Below are 16,537 nucleotides of genomic sequence, written 5' to 3'. Positions count from 1 at the left end.
GTTCAAGAATACGTTAAACAAGTTATCAGAACTAGAAAATTCTGGTGGTGGGAATAGAGGACAGAAGTGCCCTAAACCTGACTTCTTCAACAAGTTGTTGAAGGATAATATCCATGATCCTCTATCACAGAATTGACAGATAAACTCCGGGGCCTTGTCTTCCAAATTAAGACAGCTGCCATGCAGAGGAAGTGATAAGAAAAAACCCTTAGATTCTGTTTTGTTTTTTCAGAGAAGGCCACAGCTGAGGGCATCTGCACCTTTCCCAAGCCATCAGCTCCTTGACAAACAGCCCATTTCCTCTTCTGTCCCCATTCCTGCCAGGGCACCACAGAGCTCAACCAGCAGTGACAGCCCATGGTGCAGATTATGGATGACTTGCTTGCTGGCAAGCAGACTCCACCTCCCTTTCTCCCAAGTGCCTTGACACAAAGGACAAAGCAATGCCTGTACAAGCGTCACCAGTCCTTGCTGCTTGGCTGATCAGCATCATCCCAGGCAGAGAAACATCAGAGTTTTTGCTGGAAGGGAGCAGGAGCAGCTCCCAGAAGCAGAATGCCCTGCTTTGTCCCGAAATGGAGCATAACCCTTTCACCCTGTGCCGCGCTCCCACCCGCCTTCCCAGCTCCCAGCCTTCAGTCCTTTCAACACCCACAGTTTTTCCACTCTGCCACGAAGCCATGAGAAATTCCCTGCCAGAGGACTTCGTTCAAATGGGTTTTTGAAAAAAAAAAAAAAAAAAAAGAAAGTGCAATTCCCTGCTCCAGGCAAACAAGCTCCTTTTCCCCATGAGGAAGATGGATAATAGCAGAGCCAGGGGGATCCCAACAAACTATCCCCAAAGCCTGCTGTAATCAAAAGAATAATTGCTTCAAGAGATTTAAGCCTACAACTGAGTCACTAAAATGAAGAAACTTCTCCGTGTCCATAGAAAGCAAACAATTCTTGGGTGATGCAGCAGAGATTCTCTACAGCCTCGTTAGAAGGAAAGAAAAAAGCAGCCAAATGTAATTAATCATAGTCCCAGAAGAAAGGATGAAATCTCTGTAATTAACTACCTAGACTCATCTTTCCACTTTTGAAAACAAATCCAGCTGCCTACTTCCAACCTTTCACCCACAGGGCTGCCACAAAAGTCTGCTGCAAACACCAAACCACCTCCCTTTAGGGGTGCACTCGCCTGCATTTCTGCCCATCACCTGCAGCAAGTGGCCCCACAACAGCTTTGCAGAAAGGGAGGGAGAGCCTCTGCAGAGTGCAAACAGAACTCCTCTTCTTAGACCCCTTTTGTGGATGAACTGTTAGCGAGTTTGCACTCCCCAAGAACCTGTGTAGCCCTCAGCTGAGCTATAGGAGTTATTTTCAGGCTGAAGGTATTTTATATCCACAACGCTGACCCAACAGATCAACTACCAGAAAATGCCAATTAAAAAAAAAAAAAACAACCCCCCCAAAAAAAAACCAAACCAAAACAAAAAAAACCCAACCATATAAACAAAACAAAAACAAACAAAAAACCCAAAAAAACAAACAAACAAAACAAAAAAAGGCAAAAAAAGTGCCCCAAAACAAATACATAAAAACAAGAAAACACTTTCCAAATAGTTAGGATTACAACTGCTTGTGTTAATAAATTGGCTTATACTTCATCCTCAGGTGGTGAAATTTGCCTGACCAGCAAAGTTTTGGAATACATGGGGGGGAAATATAGCACTTCAAAGAGAAGAAGAGGAAGGGCTGGAGCTGGTGGTTACAGTTTAACAGTGGAGGTCAGGATCTAACATCCAAAAAATCCTATGCAAATCAGAACAAGACATTCAACTTCCCCAGGGCACCCTTAATAAATAAGGGTTGACAAATATTATTCCAACAATTAAAACAGTAACAGACCAGCTCTTTAGGTCAAATACATCAATGGTAAATACAATACAGAAGAATAACACCAAAATGACATCAGCTGAGGAACTGAGACCGATTTCTACTCCCTCTCTTGTATACAAAGCACTGCTAACATATGAATAATGCTGTCAACAACACATGGGGAATGCTGGCCAGCTTTGTGGTGAGGGAAAGTAAAGAACACAGAGTGGACAGAAATCTCCAGCTTTGCTCTTCCATGACACAGCAGAAATTATTCTTTTCAATTGAAGGTGATTGGGTCATTCTTCTGGGGAAAAAAAATTGGAAGTGATTACACAGCTCTAAGTACAGCTGGAGCCTTCCTGTACAAATGTGGGGAGGAGGGAGGGAGGGAGGATTAGCAGCCAGGCTGTGGGGCACAGCAGCAAGGCCAAGGAGCCTCGGGCACGCTCCTTTCCCCCGGTCGGGGCGGCAGGCACAGCCGGAGGGGATGGCGATGCTCCGGGCACAGAGCTGTCAGCCAATTCCTGCTCTCCACCGGTACCAGCCAAAAGCCCGGTGGATTGTTCCTCTAATCTTTGCACTGAAATCTGGCAGAGGAGCCAAGCACAGCGGGGTTTGGCCGCAGCAAACCTCACCACCGAGCACCCAGAGCGGCTCCCTGAGCCTGGAGCTGCTGTTCATCACACCGGATCAACCCTGTGCGCACAGCAGGGTGCTCAGCACGGCACAGCTCCTCCCGTGCTAACAGAAATTCCTATCCTCCTTCCAGGAGGACGCACAGATGTCCAGGGAGAAGAGCCGGTGCTGCTTTCCCCGGGCCTGCAGGGCAGCCCCCAGTGCGGGCTCTCGGCTGCCGGGCTGGAGCTGCCCTCCGCAGCACGCAGGGGAACAGGCCCTGCACGGGAGAGCCGGGAGCTGGCTCCTTTAACACGTGCAGCTCTGTCACTGTCCCATAATTACGGACAAGGTTCACTTGTCTCAGCGTTGTGCTGCGGACACAAAGTTTAAGGTCCAGAAGCTTTCAAAGTGAGCGAGGAGTCTGCAAGCACCAAGCCTAACATGCAAAAGCTAGGCTGCCTTCAAGTCAAGGTTCCTGACTAATTAAATGACACAGGAGAGATTCCCTCCCCTGCTGCTTTTCTATAAACCTGTGACTGATGCACACACTGGAAAGTGAAACCCCATAAATTTTTGCTAGACAGCAATTCTGCTTCTATGTTGGTGTTTAAATATGGGCATACAACCAAAGCTGAGAACTGAGATAACCTTTACTTTCAGTTAACACATAAAGGTCTACAATCAATGTATTTGGTTAAAAATAATACTTATTAAAACAAGCACTCATCCTGCAACATCCATAAATACCTTTAAATGCTGATCAGTTAATATTATGTATGTCTCCAATTTTAATTTTGTGTAACCATGTAATAACTACAAAATGAATCCTCCTGATCAATTTTGTGTCAAGGTACAGCAGCCAAGGTACAGCTGCCAAGGTACAGCAGCCAACAGGTTTTGGAGCTGCTCCCTAAGGTTACAAGGTTAAAGCATTCTCCTCTACCTATGAAAGGATTTCACAAACTAAATTGCATCACTGCAGCACCTGAATGCACAGTGGGATTCAGAGAGCAACACACAACACCCCACATCATAATCCACTGTGCCCCGTGCAAACACCCAGGAGATGCATGACCATTCACAGCCCAGAGAGCTTATGGCACTAGGACAAGATGGGAGTGATTTGTACCCTCTATCCTATGCTGTAGAGTTATTTTAATCTGAGTCTGCAGAGGCAAGCATCCATAGTAAGGAGAAGTAGAGCAAAACAAAAACCTGAATATCCACCAGGGACTCTTTTCCCCCACCACAGCAATGCTGGGGAATCCTCCAAGGAGATGACAGCCACATGCACTTCACTGCCTGCAAAATTGTCTGACACACCATACCTTTTGAGCATTTATTCCCTACTGCAGAATGTAAGAGAAGGTGGCAGCCTGCTATGAAGTGCCAGGCTGTGGAGAGTCAACATGGAATTGTCAGGTGTGTGCTTCATCTTGCTGTGACAGGGTTACACCTCCTCACTCTCTTCCCCCACTGTCCCACGCTTGCCTTTCTCTCTCCCATAGTCTTCTCCTGTATTGAGCATCCCCCAAAGACACTGTTTTCTCCACAAGTTTCACAGTGCTCCTGGTTTCCATTTCTCAGTTGTACAGTATCATTTCTTAAAAGCTGCTTTTCAGCACACTCAGCTCCAAAGACAAGACAATCAGGAGAAAGACAATCCACTCCTTAATCCAATTTTTAAATGTATTTAAGTAGGCAGAAAGTGAGATTTTCAACAAGATCTCCTTGAAAACAGTGGGAGTATTTGTAGCAGCACAGAAAGCAAAAATGTTGAGTTCTGGTATGGTCCTCTACTGCCACCAGGAGTAAGACAGCATCAAAAGCTGCAGGGCAGCAAAATATCCCTTAGCAGATCCCTCAATGATTGCAACAAAATCAGTACCAAACAAGTGGCTCACTCACCCGAATTTGGTGGACAGAACACCTCCCACGGCAGAGCCAGAAATGATGCCCACTCCAAAGCAAAAGCCCAGCTTCCCCAAAGCACCAGCACGTTGGGAAGGAGTGGTCATATCTGTAATAACCTTCTGAGCACCTGCAGGGGGGAAAAATATCCCTTAAAAGAACCTTACCACAGGGTTTGAGCAGATGCCCCAGTGGTTGCCATGGTTTTATTGCTAAGCCATTGAGAGCTTTTTGGGTTTTTAGTTTTGTTGGGGTTTTTTTCCAATTAAAACTTTTCTGGGATGGTTTCTGGTTAGAGACAATTCCCCAGCTTTTAATTTTCATATTTTGCATGGAAGAGGGCTTCCAATGAGCACTGTCAATCTCCTCTGGGAGCCCCATAGTCCATCAGTTTTGAACATAACCAGCCCACCAGTCATGAGAAACAGAATCATTCAAACCACAAGTGACAGGAAGCCTTATTAATTTGATTCATCTTGTATGAGTTACATGGACTTCTAGTAGCTGAAGTTTATGTCTTTCACATGAAAAATATAGGAAACATCAGCCAAAACAGAACAGCTTGGTGGGTAATGGAAGGTATTTTTGTAATAATGTTTAATTTTTACCAGTATGCTCATTTCACCAGGAGAAAGGGAAAAGCTTTTGTGTAAAATATCCTGGCTGCAAGATGGCAGCTGAAAAGTCTGGGGTAACACTGCTGCCAGCAAGTGACTTGTACCCATGTCTGGATGACCAAGGCCAAACAACTCCCTCAAGATTTTACAGGAAGATGTTACTGGAACTCAGACTAATAGTCACTGCTTCCCCCAGGCAGTACACCTGCTGCTTCATGTTCCCACCATTTCACCCCTGAGGACCATCACATGTTCCTCCTGCCTTCCTTCATGCTGTTGAACCTGTTGACTTCCCCTAGAACAAGCAAAAAGGAGGGGAATCAGGCAGGAAAAGGAATTTAGAAAGCTACTCATCCCTGACTGACCTTACCTGGTATCCCATGCATGAACACTCCTGGCACCCTGGAGAGGAAGAGGAGGGGGATGTTGGTGGAGAGGGACATAAGCAGGAAGAAGATGCTTCCAGATGCACAGGAGAGAATTAAAGCTGCTCGGGCACCAAACTGGTCTGCAAACCTGGCACAGAAATGGCACAAGGTTGTCAGTTTTCTATTTAGGTTAAAAAAAAAAAAAAAAAAAAAGAAAAAAGAAAGACTTCTCAATAGCAAATCAGTTTTGCTCCTATTTAAGGAAAAAAAAACCCCACCAAACAGCCACAAACCCCACAAGCCCCAAAACACAAACAGGCAAAAACCACAGCCAGATCGGGTTTTGACTCAGCTCTAACTCTTTGCTGTAATTCAACTCCAAAAAGCTTAAAAAGCTTAAGCTGGACAAAGTCTGAGAATACCACAGAAAGGGTTCTGAGCAACAGGGGCTAAGATAACTATAAAATAGGCCTTAGAGTTTCTCATTACAATTCCTTCTTCCTTCCCTTTATTTAAGCTGCCTATTACAGATAGCAGATGAATATTACCTTGCAATTAGTTGTGTTTACACTAAGAGGAACAACCCCCTAAAAATGTCAGGGTTGGTCTACAAACAGAGCTAAGCTTAAGAAATTAAAAGGTTTTGTGCTGAGGGAGAGGTACAGGTCAAAACTTCGCTGTTTACATGTAAGCTAAGGCAGTTTACATTTGCTGTTTGTAACCTTAAGACCACAAACTATTACATTGTTGGTGTGGGGATTTTTTTGTTTTGTTCCTTAAAAGTAAACACAGTGCTTTATCTTTTCATGTCTGTTTAGGAGCACCAGGCAAGAACATGAAAAACTGAGCTAAGAAACACATTCTCTCTTATCCCTTTTCTTCCTATTTTCTATTTAATCTGTCCCTACACTGACATCAAAGCAGTCTCATGTCTAGAAAAATCGTTTTTGTCTCAAACCTACATTGCAAATTTTGGCTTCAATCTGGCTAAGGACACCTTCAGTCCCGGTCAGATTCTGGTTTGCCATTTTCCTTCCCTTCAGCAGTGACTCTGGATATTAGTGAATGACATGCAGGGAGGAGAACCAGATTTCAGATGGCAGCAGATCCAGGACAGAAATACTACTCTAGGTTTGTGTATTAATAGGAAAAGCATTAAAAGTGGGCCCTTTGCACCATCTCCATTCTTAGGAATGCACTCCCTGCCAAGCAGTAATGTAGAATCAAATGTTGCTGTTATTTATTTGAAAATGTGTCCAAGGGCTGAGATCAGATCCTCAAAGTGCCACACTCCATGTACCAGAAGATCCTGTAGAGCTTCCAACCTACATCAGCCAGAAAGTAAATTTCCTGCAGGTGAACTGAAGCAACACACACCAGCTCCCTATCCATTTATTAATTTGCTGATCAGCAGCAGGATCAAGAAGAGAAGTTAGATTTTCTCAGTCCCATTTTAGTTTTCTGACACTGCAATACACATATCTTTCAGGTTTTTATTTTTCCTGGTCTTTAGGAATGTATTCTCCCACCACTCAAATTTTTTTAGGGCAATTTGCATTTCATTAGGAACAGGAAAGTCTGTTCAATGGGGTAAAAAGGTAGAAAATCCAAGTATTTTCCACTCTTTTCTTATTTTGATGGCTTGATTTCATAGATATTCTTAAAATATTCTTAGAAGTTGTTAAAGTCCATGCAAGTCTAAATTTTATTCAACATGGATGCAGATTCAGCTGATGAAATGACACCACCTTCATTTATTGTAATTGACAGCTCTTAACATCAATAAATACCCTCCTTTTTTTTGTTTTGTTTGTTTTTTTGTTTGTTTCCCAGTCACAAAACATTTCTAAGGTTACACATGGCTATAAAATATTTGCAGGATCAAGCTGTTAGGACCTGGGCTCAGGACTGTGGTGGTTTAAGCCCATTCCCAGGATATTGTTACACTTAAATGTGTGTCATTAAAATGTAGCTAAGTTAATATAAAGGCTGCTTCTATGCTGCAGTATTTCCAACAATAGCATTTATTTTTCCCTTGCTCATTATGAAACCCTCAAACATTTCAACAGGACCACAAACCAGAACGAAATTATTTTTATGAAAGTGTAAAAATGCCTGGCCTTTTTCAGCTATATAAAGGGTCATGAGAATCATTCTCACTTACCTTCCAAAAATGTAACCTCCCACGAGCTGGAGGACACCAAAGGTGGTCTGGAGATAGCCAAACCCCACTGAATCCAAACCTAGGCTCTTTGCCAAGTACTAAAAATGAAAAAAGACCACAAAAAAACCAAAAAACAAATAAATGGAAAAGAAGCATGCTATATTTATGAATAAACATCTTAACATCTGTATGGAGAGGATCATAACTCCAAACAACCACTTTCTTCAGTTCCCCACTCCTAAGAGTAAATCTTCATTGGGCCAAACACTGGCAGCTTAATAAAGACCAAATGTCTCTATTGCACACCCTGAAGGACAGGGAGATGTGATCAAAACCATCCATTTTGCACCAGCTGGCAAGTTTGTATCACCATTTACCTTTGCAGTTCAACACAGCTGAACATACTCAGCAACTGCTAAGGGGGATAAGGGAAGTTTTAATTGCCTTGCTGCCTCCAGACCTTGCACCTGGAACAGCCCAGCCATCCTCTGGGAGATAACTATGGAAAGGTTCTGGAGCTGTTGTTTAATCAAGCAAGCTAGAATCAATGAAAGTACAACGTGAGCAAATATTGCCTTTACTAGATGGCACACCCACAGCCTGAGCTTGCAAAAAAACACAGATGCACACCTTGAAGAGCCAATGGGCAGTTATTTCTGATTGATGTTTTTGTTGTGTCATGCTTTTGTTTTGCCTGGAGGTGCAGGGAGACCTCATCTCTCTCTACAACTGTCTGAAAGGGATTGGTAGCCAGCTGGGGTCAGTCTCTGTTCACAACTAGCAATAGGACAAGAGGAAATGACCTCAAGTTGTGCCAAGGATGGTTCAGGTTGGATATTGCAAAATATTTCTGTACTGAGCAGATTGTCAAGCACTGGAACAGAGTGCCCAGGGAAGTGGTGGAATCTCCATCGCTGAAGGCTTCTCAAAAGTGAGTAGATGTGGCACTCAGGGACACGGTTTGGTGGTGGACTTGGCAGTGTTAGGTTTCTGATTGACTCAATGACCTTAAGGGTATTTTCCAACCAAAAGTCCTCACTGATTGTATAAAATCAGATACAACTGAGTCCAGTAAGTGAGAAGCAATGAATCCCACTGAGCTGGTTAATTTACACACTTAGAAAAACCCACCTTTGATCTGAAATCTCTGCTTCCTGACAGCTGCTGGATGGGTCACTCTCACACTCCATGCAAGAAGACACAAACTACATCGGCTTCACCCAGAGCTCTCAGGCCAGGAAAGGGCTCTGGCTGCTGCTGCAGCCCAAGTAATAAATCAGCTTTTATGGCCTGGCTGTACCCTGGACAGAGACACAGCCTGCCTGTTTGGTAAGAACACCAAGTATTCCTTTCAGTATCAAAGACACCTTTCCTCTTTCCTGCTAAAAACTATCTTCTGATTTTGCTGGAAAGCCACAGAGCCTGGCATTGAAGGAAATGTGCTGTGGAGCAAGAGAACCCATATACTCACAGGCATGACTCCTATCTGCATGAAGAGAAAGGTCAGGTCCAGGGCCGCAACCACGTAGGCAACACGGATCACTCGCTGCCTTTTGGCCTCTCCCAGGGTATCATTCCTCATTCCTGAGGCTTCTTCCTCACCTGCAGAGCTGGTTTTTGCATTCATAGTGCTCACAGAAAGGCTTGCTGCAGGACGGGCTGGAAAACGACACGGAGGCACTCGCTAGCTGCGAATGTGAAGCGTAGATAAGGGGCACAAATTGTGTGCACAGTTCAAAGCTTACAGTGTGAAAGGTGCTGAGCCAGCATGCCACGGATTTAATCTTTCTTTCTTTCTTTTTTCCCTCTTCCCTTTGCTTGCGTGCTGAGCAGGATCAGATGTAACCATACATCAATCCACGGATCTGGTTCTTCAGCCTTGTGGGCTCACTGCCCCAAGTGCCATCACAACAAAAATCAGCTGGAGTGTCCCAGCAAAGTGAAAGTGAACATTGCCCCAAACAAGAGCATGTGATAAGCTCTTCAACTCTTTTAACTGCTTCACTTCCTTCACTTTTACTGCCCCTGGTGGCTCAGGAGAGAGGACTTTTTAATTCTTCGTGAAAGGCACTTTGCTTTTATTTTTGGAGGTTGCAAGTGAGGCTTACAGCAGAACAGCTATTTCCAATTCCAGTAGGTTTATACAGATCCTGGAACAAACACAACTCTTGCATGTAGTCAGAGCCCCTCTCATCACCTTTCCCTGAGCCATTTTCCCTGCTTTCCAGGTGCTGCAAATTTATAGTAATTCTGAGCTAGCAAATGTTCACATGTGACTCCACTCAAACTACAGATTACCAGCCAAGGTCAAAAACATTTTAAAAAAAGTATTAAATCCACACAAATCATGAGGCTGACTGCCAACTGGGAAAATAAATAAATAAGACTTATTTGGCCTTTGGGGGTTTTGTTGTTTGCTTGCTTGTTTACTTAGGGTTTTATTTGTTTGTCTGCTTGCTTATTTGCTTGGGGGTTTATTTGTTTGTTTCCTTACTCATTGAAGCCTGAAAGCATGGTTGAGGATTATCTTTCTTTTGAAGAGAAAAAGAAGGCAGATATTTCAGTGCTCTAACTTTGCAGAATTATAGGACTTTTAGAAGGAAGGCAACAGGAGAGCTCATCCACCCTGCTGCTTGAACACCTCAGTTCAGCTGTGGCTTTTTCTAGGCAAGCTTTGAAAATCTCAAAGAAAAGGGATTTGCCCCTTCTCTAAGTATCTGGGAAAGAAGTTTTTCCTACTGTCCAATCTGTATTTCTTGTGCTGCAGCTTGACCATGTCACCCAGTCCCTCTCATTTAGTAACACCTCAGCTTAGAAACAGAGTCTCGACTCACCATGAAGGCTGACAGAGACACATCAACAGAGAGACATGCACAGATGTCCACTGGCTTGGATCTGCAGTGGTTGTCAGAGCTCCAGGATTGCAACCAAGCCTGGGGAGTGTGACCTGTAAGATGTCTGGGCACACCTTTTTGTTCAACATGTCACCACCGAGCCCTGGGATTTGCTGAAGACTGCCAGGCTCTACATCCTGGCAAAGGGGAGGGAAGTCCAAAGGTTAAATCTTTCATCAGGGTTGGGTACCATATCACTGGAGATTGCACAGAAACAACCCTTCACAAACTCAGAGCATGAGTGAAAAAAGCACCCTTAAAAATTACTTTCCTACAGCAATACTGGCACTCAAGCAGATCCAACTCACAAGACCCCAGAATTTGGATTTCTTACTGAGGAAGGACAATTACCCAGCACATATCCCAACCCAGCAAAAGGATCAGTGCTCGACATTGGGTTCATCTCAGAGCAAAGCAAGGGATCTGCCTGCACTTTGAATGTACTTCAGCACATCATCACTCCCTGGCTTATGCTGGATAGGCACAATGTAAAAATTACCATTGAATAGAAGAGTAAAACTAATGACAGAATTCTGTTTATGGAGGTTTTGAGACAACCAAAAAAGCGACTCATGCAAATGCAATGTACAACTGTACTTACAGGAAACCTTGCTGCCTTGGACTTGAAAAACAATAATTTGATTGGTGAGTTTGTCTCAGCAGCAACTGAAAACAGATCCCAGCAAGGCGACCAAGGCAGCAAAGACTTGCAGATGCAGCCACTCTCCAGCAGACAGGAGCCTTGTCCTGCCAGGGTATGCAATGCAGACAGCTAGCCAGACACATGCTCTCCCTTGGATTTGGCTTCTTTTTACTGGCATTGACAAGGGAAGTGGAGTAAAAAACCACAGAGTTTAATTTCCAGCCTCTGGGGCTAAAAGCACTGTTCTAAAAAGCAGGAAGCTAAACTTGGTGCCTGCTGGGGAGGTGTCCCTGGAGAATAAGCTGTGATCATCAGTTCCTGTACACCCCCACCCCTGGATGGTTTGGCACCTAAGACTGTTCCTTAGCATCCCAGATCAGGCTGCAAGTAAGAAAATGCCCTGGGCCCAACTCGGTGATCCTCTTCTAGCAGTTGTGTCTTTGGGCAGGATCATTTCTCTCCCCATCCCAGCACTTTGACCCACACAGGACAAAGGCAAGAAGGTGGCAGTTTTAAGCCATCTTTACAAGCCAATGGCCAGGTCATGTCCACGCTGCCCTGGCCCCAAGGATGCAGGGATTAGCTGTATTCTCCAAACCTGGCCAAGATGTTGGCAGACTCAAACCATCTCAGTATCCTCTTGCAAGGTCTTTTGCACAGAAACTTGGATTTTCCTGACTTTCAGTGCCTGATTTTTAGAAACTTCCCCCATTTTAAGGGCTAAATGTGGCAGCAGGAGCACCGATGGAAATACAGCCACTGTGATTGACACAAGCCAAATTCTCCTCCTCCCCTGAGTGAGAGGTATGACTGAAAATGTCTGCAGGAGCCTAAGTATGGTAGGGATTAACCCCATTCCCAGCTATGCTCCACTGAACACCACGTTTGCAGCCATGCAGCTTGGAGCCAGCTCATTTATACCTGCAGTGATAATGCACCACTAGTGACAGATGGCATAAGCTGGCCCTGCACTTTTATCTAAAGGCTCCTTCTGGCTCAATTATAGACTTCACCGTGGGTAGCACTCAGTCACTGACAAGCCACCTTTGAAAAACAAAATTAACTTTAAAACTGGGGAGGAACAGGTTATGAAGAGGAAATGAGTTTTTCTTGCGTAGGATAAATAAACTTTGAATAGACATATATTTCAGGGAGACTACCAAGAAAATGAGCAAGGAGATAAATATCTTGTGGTAAAATTGCAGATTAGTCCATTAGCTATGCATTAAGCCTTGACACTTATTCTCAGCAATTTTGGAGTATTTATAGTTGCCTTCCTGGTGTGTCTTTCCTGAGGCCTATTTATCTGGTGATCTCTGAAAAAAAATTGAGCAGGAAACCTGAGAACATCTTTTTAAAAAATCATAAAATCTCTGTTTATGTTGCTTGGGCATAAATATTTTCTTAAATTGCTGGAATGGGAAGCAAGGCTAGCACATGCATAGGGAAGGGAAATCCACCCACATCAATACCAGAAGTTGAAAATGTTGGTTTGAAAACAATGAACTGGGGGGGGGGGGGGGGGGCGGGGAATAAATCTCAAATCCTTCTGTGAACTTGGTGGGTTGTTTTTTTTCCACAGAGGAAGATTAATATGATCTGGAGGAACATGAAGTACCCTGGGTGGGAGCTTACAGAGGGTCAAACCAAGTTTTCAGCCCCAAAGGAACCTTGAAGAGGCATTAAAATGTAAATATAATGGCCAGCAATGAAGGGCATCTCTCAGGCCTCAGTCCTCTATGAATTTGAATCGGCCAGTGTCATCAGCAACACAAAAAAATCAGAGATGGGATGAAGTAAATCCTGCTTCAACATAGAGCACTCACAAATGTTTGCCCTTGTGGGTGTGCATGCATACACATGGCAAGCATGAGAGCTGGCTGGGAATGCCAGGGAGGGAATCACTGCCTCTTGCTGTCAGCAAAACTTCCATTTCTCCTTGCAAAGAGACACAGCACATCTGTGTGCTGTGTACTGAGGGTGCCAGGAGAGACATGAGGTGCAAGCTGAATCATTATGAACATACCTCATCTCCCTGCCCAAGAAGCAGCAGAGAAAACCCTTCCTCTCTCCGGAAGACTACACTGAAAGGCCACCAACCAAAACCAGTGAGGCAGGCAGACATTCAGACATGGAGGGACATAACAACCCTTCACAGAGACACAGTCCTCAGGGAGCCATTGTCCTGGGCATGTTTCTTAAACTCTGTAACATGAGAAAGGAAATGGAAGAATTATCTAAAAGCAATTCCTCAATAGTGGGAATGCTGAGTGGCTCTAATGAGGGAAACTGCTCAACACTAGCCATGGTTGGTGGGAGCCATCAAATCTGCAGGATCTGGCCTGATCCCTCTCTTTCCCCGACCTCAAGTCTAAGGGAACAGGCCTCATTTGTATTCTGGTGAAAGATTTATACAGTTAAGCAAATAAGAGCATAGATGGCCTGGCATTGCCAAAATTATATCCCAAGTTTGTTGACTGATTTATTCTTTTGTCTAATTGTGTCCATGAAAAAAGCAGCTCACTAATGAATGGAAAAAGACTCCACATGGCCAGCAAAAAAAAAAAAGAAGTAAAAAAAGCAGCCATGTTTAGTTTACAAAATAGCATAGTCTTCAGGGATTTTCATAAAAACTGCAGAGACAGTCCAAATCGACAATGAAATCAGATTCCTGGTAGCTGCTGAGCTCTTTTGGCTTTTTCTATGTGTGTATTAAATTGCAAAAGCAATTATTTCTAATTTGTTTTTATAAAAATGCTGGTGCACTTATTATGCCTGGCAAATTATTTTGTAAAATGGAAAAGGCTATTGTTCATTCTCTTGGTAAAGTCTTTGTTACTGAGCATATTAAACTGCAAATCACATTTTATCTGAAAGGTCCCTTCCAACCCAAAGCATTCTATGATTCTATGAAACATGGCTGGTTATTATTAGCTTTTTAATGGTAATCCCTAAAGCTGCAGCTAATACTGAAGCCTCATTTGGTGCCCTGTAAACACAAAAAGAGGTTGAGACTCAAATGAGGGAAAAGCATTAAATCCTCCTTGCCTTGCAGATGGGACTCCAACAGACAGAGGGGTTTAATGACTTCCCTGAAAACAGAGGAAGTCTGTGGAAGAGGCTGGAGTCACATTCAGTCATCCTTTGGATGCCAGTTCCCTTGTTAGCCACAGGGCAGTTTCTTCTCTCTGATATTCTGGAAAAATTCAAATAAAAGAGAACATTTCTGAATACTGGAATTTGACAACAAAGCTTGCAGATGAGACAGACACTTTGTCAATTGTAAAGGAGTTTTGGAAAAATCCTGTGGCTTGAATACAGGAGAGTTACACCAAAATGACATGACCAAATAGAAAGAAAAACTCAGTTCTTTGTACCCATCCAGTCTCCTGGGCTCCAGCAGGACCTCACTGGGGCAGGAGCCTCCTGTGCCTGCTCACACTGAGTGGCACCTTGTGTAGGATGATTTCAGCTCAGCCTGAGGACTCACTCTGGATCATCTCCCAGGTGTGGCCATGGCTGTGGCCCTCCCTAGCAAACAGAAACCCCTCGAGTTTCCATGAGCTGTTGCCACACAGTGCAGAAGGGCTGCTGGGCTGCTTCTCCTTCAAGCAGGGACATCAAAAACCAGCAAATGCCTCCAGTCTGTTATGCCAGAACACTGAAGAATCAGCAAGCAAAAGATGAGACCCTTAGTGAAAGCCCAGGTCTGCTGCATGGCCTCTCTGCTGGGCAAATGGTCTCTCCTAGACCTGACATTGCTCCTCCACAAGCCATGCTTGTTCCCAGCAAGCCTGACCTATCCATCTCTGGAGGAAAATGTGACTGAAGGACTGGTTGTTCCACCAGCTGCTGAGCAGGGTCCAGGCAGAACTCCACACACTAATAAGCTGTGGTGACAGCCCAGAATCAATGGGTGCTTCTGCTGCCTCTCTGTGGTTGTGTCTTCAGCTTCCTGGCATGTTGGCATGCCCAGTCTTCAGACAACTCTGCTGGATAATGGATGAAGCCCTGGGCTCCAAGATACACACAGTGCATCGGGAGTCCAAGGTTCACAGCCAAAGAATATTCTAGAAGTGACAAATCCGGATGCACACACAAATGGAGCCTGAAACTTCGCCTGCAATGTACAATATTTCATTCAGCTGGTATTACACAGCCACCTTCTGGAATCACAGCAATGTCTGGAATGCAAAAGCTGTTTATCATTTAAATAACATTTAGGCCATTATAATTTATATGAGAATTGTGACTGATTGGGGCTGTATGGAGCTTCTTGTTGTGGTTTGCTGTAGGAATGCTGCAGATTTCCTCTGCACACATAACATTCTCCACACAATGGGAGTCCCAGACATTTTCAACTAGTCTCAAGCCTTCTGCCTTTACCAAAACATTTTCCTGTGTCAGAATCAAACAACTGCCTGATTTATATCTCAAGCATTCAGGAGACCACCAGCAGCACAATGTAACAAGAATCTCTCTGTCATTCAGCCTTCCAACAAAGCTGTACACAGCACAAACAAAACAAGGTGTGTATCTAGTGCTCCTGCAAGTGCACGTTTCTGTATAGAGCAAGGAGGAAAGGGCAAAGGATGTGTCTGTAAAACCTTGCACACCCCAGAGACAGCTCCCCTGCACAGAAGGCGGTCTGTGCTACATGCTGACACAAATCCTTACTAGTTCAGGGCCAGGGGAGACATTTCCTCTCGCAATCTTGCACAGAACCAACATGCCATGGGTGGGAGAGGACAACTGACCCCATGGCTCCACTCCCTACATGAGTTGGAGATAAACCTATGTTGCAGATATTTACTGCCTATAGCTGGAATAGAAAAAAAGATATCCAGAGTCATGCAGGCTGGATTTATCAGCAGCTCAAAGATGGTGAAATGCGCAAACATGGCTTCACAGCCCCTGATCTGTCTGGTCTCTAAATGACTTACAAAGCCGCATGCAAGGTTCTTATTCTTCCTCTAAGTAAAACACCTCATCTCAAATGAAGGCTTGAATGGTCTTGCAAAGTCAGAGCAAATCCTGGAGTTCACACTGCTGCAAATTGGAGCAGAGCATGTATCCATGCATATCAGTCAACTCACTGGGAAAACCAAAGGTTTTAAAGTTCTGGAAGACACAAGCCCTTGGAGGTGTCCTCTCTGCCAGCTAGGTCTGCACCCCCTGCATCAGCAATGAAGGCTGTAGCCACAGCTACTCGAGGACAACAATTACAATATTGATTTTAGTTAGAAATACAAGAACAGTGACAGTCCTACAAACACTGGGGTTTTTTGTTCAAACCACCAGAAGGCTTTGGAGATGCTTCATTGATTCCTCCTGGCCTGCCCACAGAGTCTGCTTGAATTTACCTAAGACAAAAAGAAATGAAATCACCTTTCCTTGAAGTGGGAATTCCTCATAAACTCCTTAGCACTGAGATTGTAGGGGGAACCCACTAAGGCTCT

General features: G+C 44.2%; 1 protein-coding gene across 5 annotated transcripts in view; it reads right to left on the bottom strand.

Moving 5' to 3' along the window:
• Positions 1–16,537, bottom strand: part of SLC22A18 (solute carrier family 22 member 18) — an 81,004-nt gene that overhangs the window by 48,931 nt on the left and 15,536 nt on the right. The window contains exons 1-8 of one of the 5 annotated variants that reach the window (XM_064425252.1): positions 14,127–14,274; positions 13,105–13,283; positions 11,037–11,249; positions 10,376–10,572; positions 9,013–9,229; positions 7,542–7,639; positions 5,380–5,525; positions 4,390–4,522 (exon numbers count right to left, since the gene is read on the bottom strand). In XM_064425252.1, coding sequence (XP_064281322.1) covers positions 4,390–4,522; positions 5,380–5,525; positions 7,542–7,639; positions 9,013–9,168 — 533 coding nt within the window. In that variant the 5' untranslated portion in view covers positions 9,169–9,229; positions 10,376–10,572; positions 11,037–11,249; positions 13,105–13,283; positions 14,127–14,274. Of the gene's footprint in view, positions 1–4,389; positions 4,523–5,379; positions 5,526–7,541; positions 7,640–9,012; positions 9,230–9,286; positions 10,327–10,375; positions 11,250–13,104; positions 13,291–14,126; positions 14,275–16,537 lie in introns of those variants that run through there. The other 4 variants (XM_064425251.1, XM_064425255.1, XM_064425253.1 and 1 more) reach the window with 4 other exon arrangements.

The sequence above is a fragment of the Passer domesticus genome, chromosome 6 (genome assembly GCF_036417665.1).
Source record: "Passer domesticus isolate bPasDom1 chromosome 6, bPasDom1.hap1, whole genome shotgun sequence".
In the NCBI taxonomy this organism is placed as follows: domain Eukaryota; kingdom Metazoa; phylum Chordata; class Aves; order Passeriformes; family Passeridae; genus Passer; species Passer domesticus.
The sequence above is the reverse complement of the archived record's forward strand: the minus strand, read 5'-3'. Positions and strand labels throughout refer to the sequence as shown.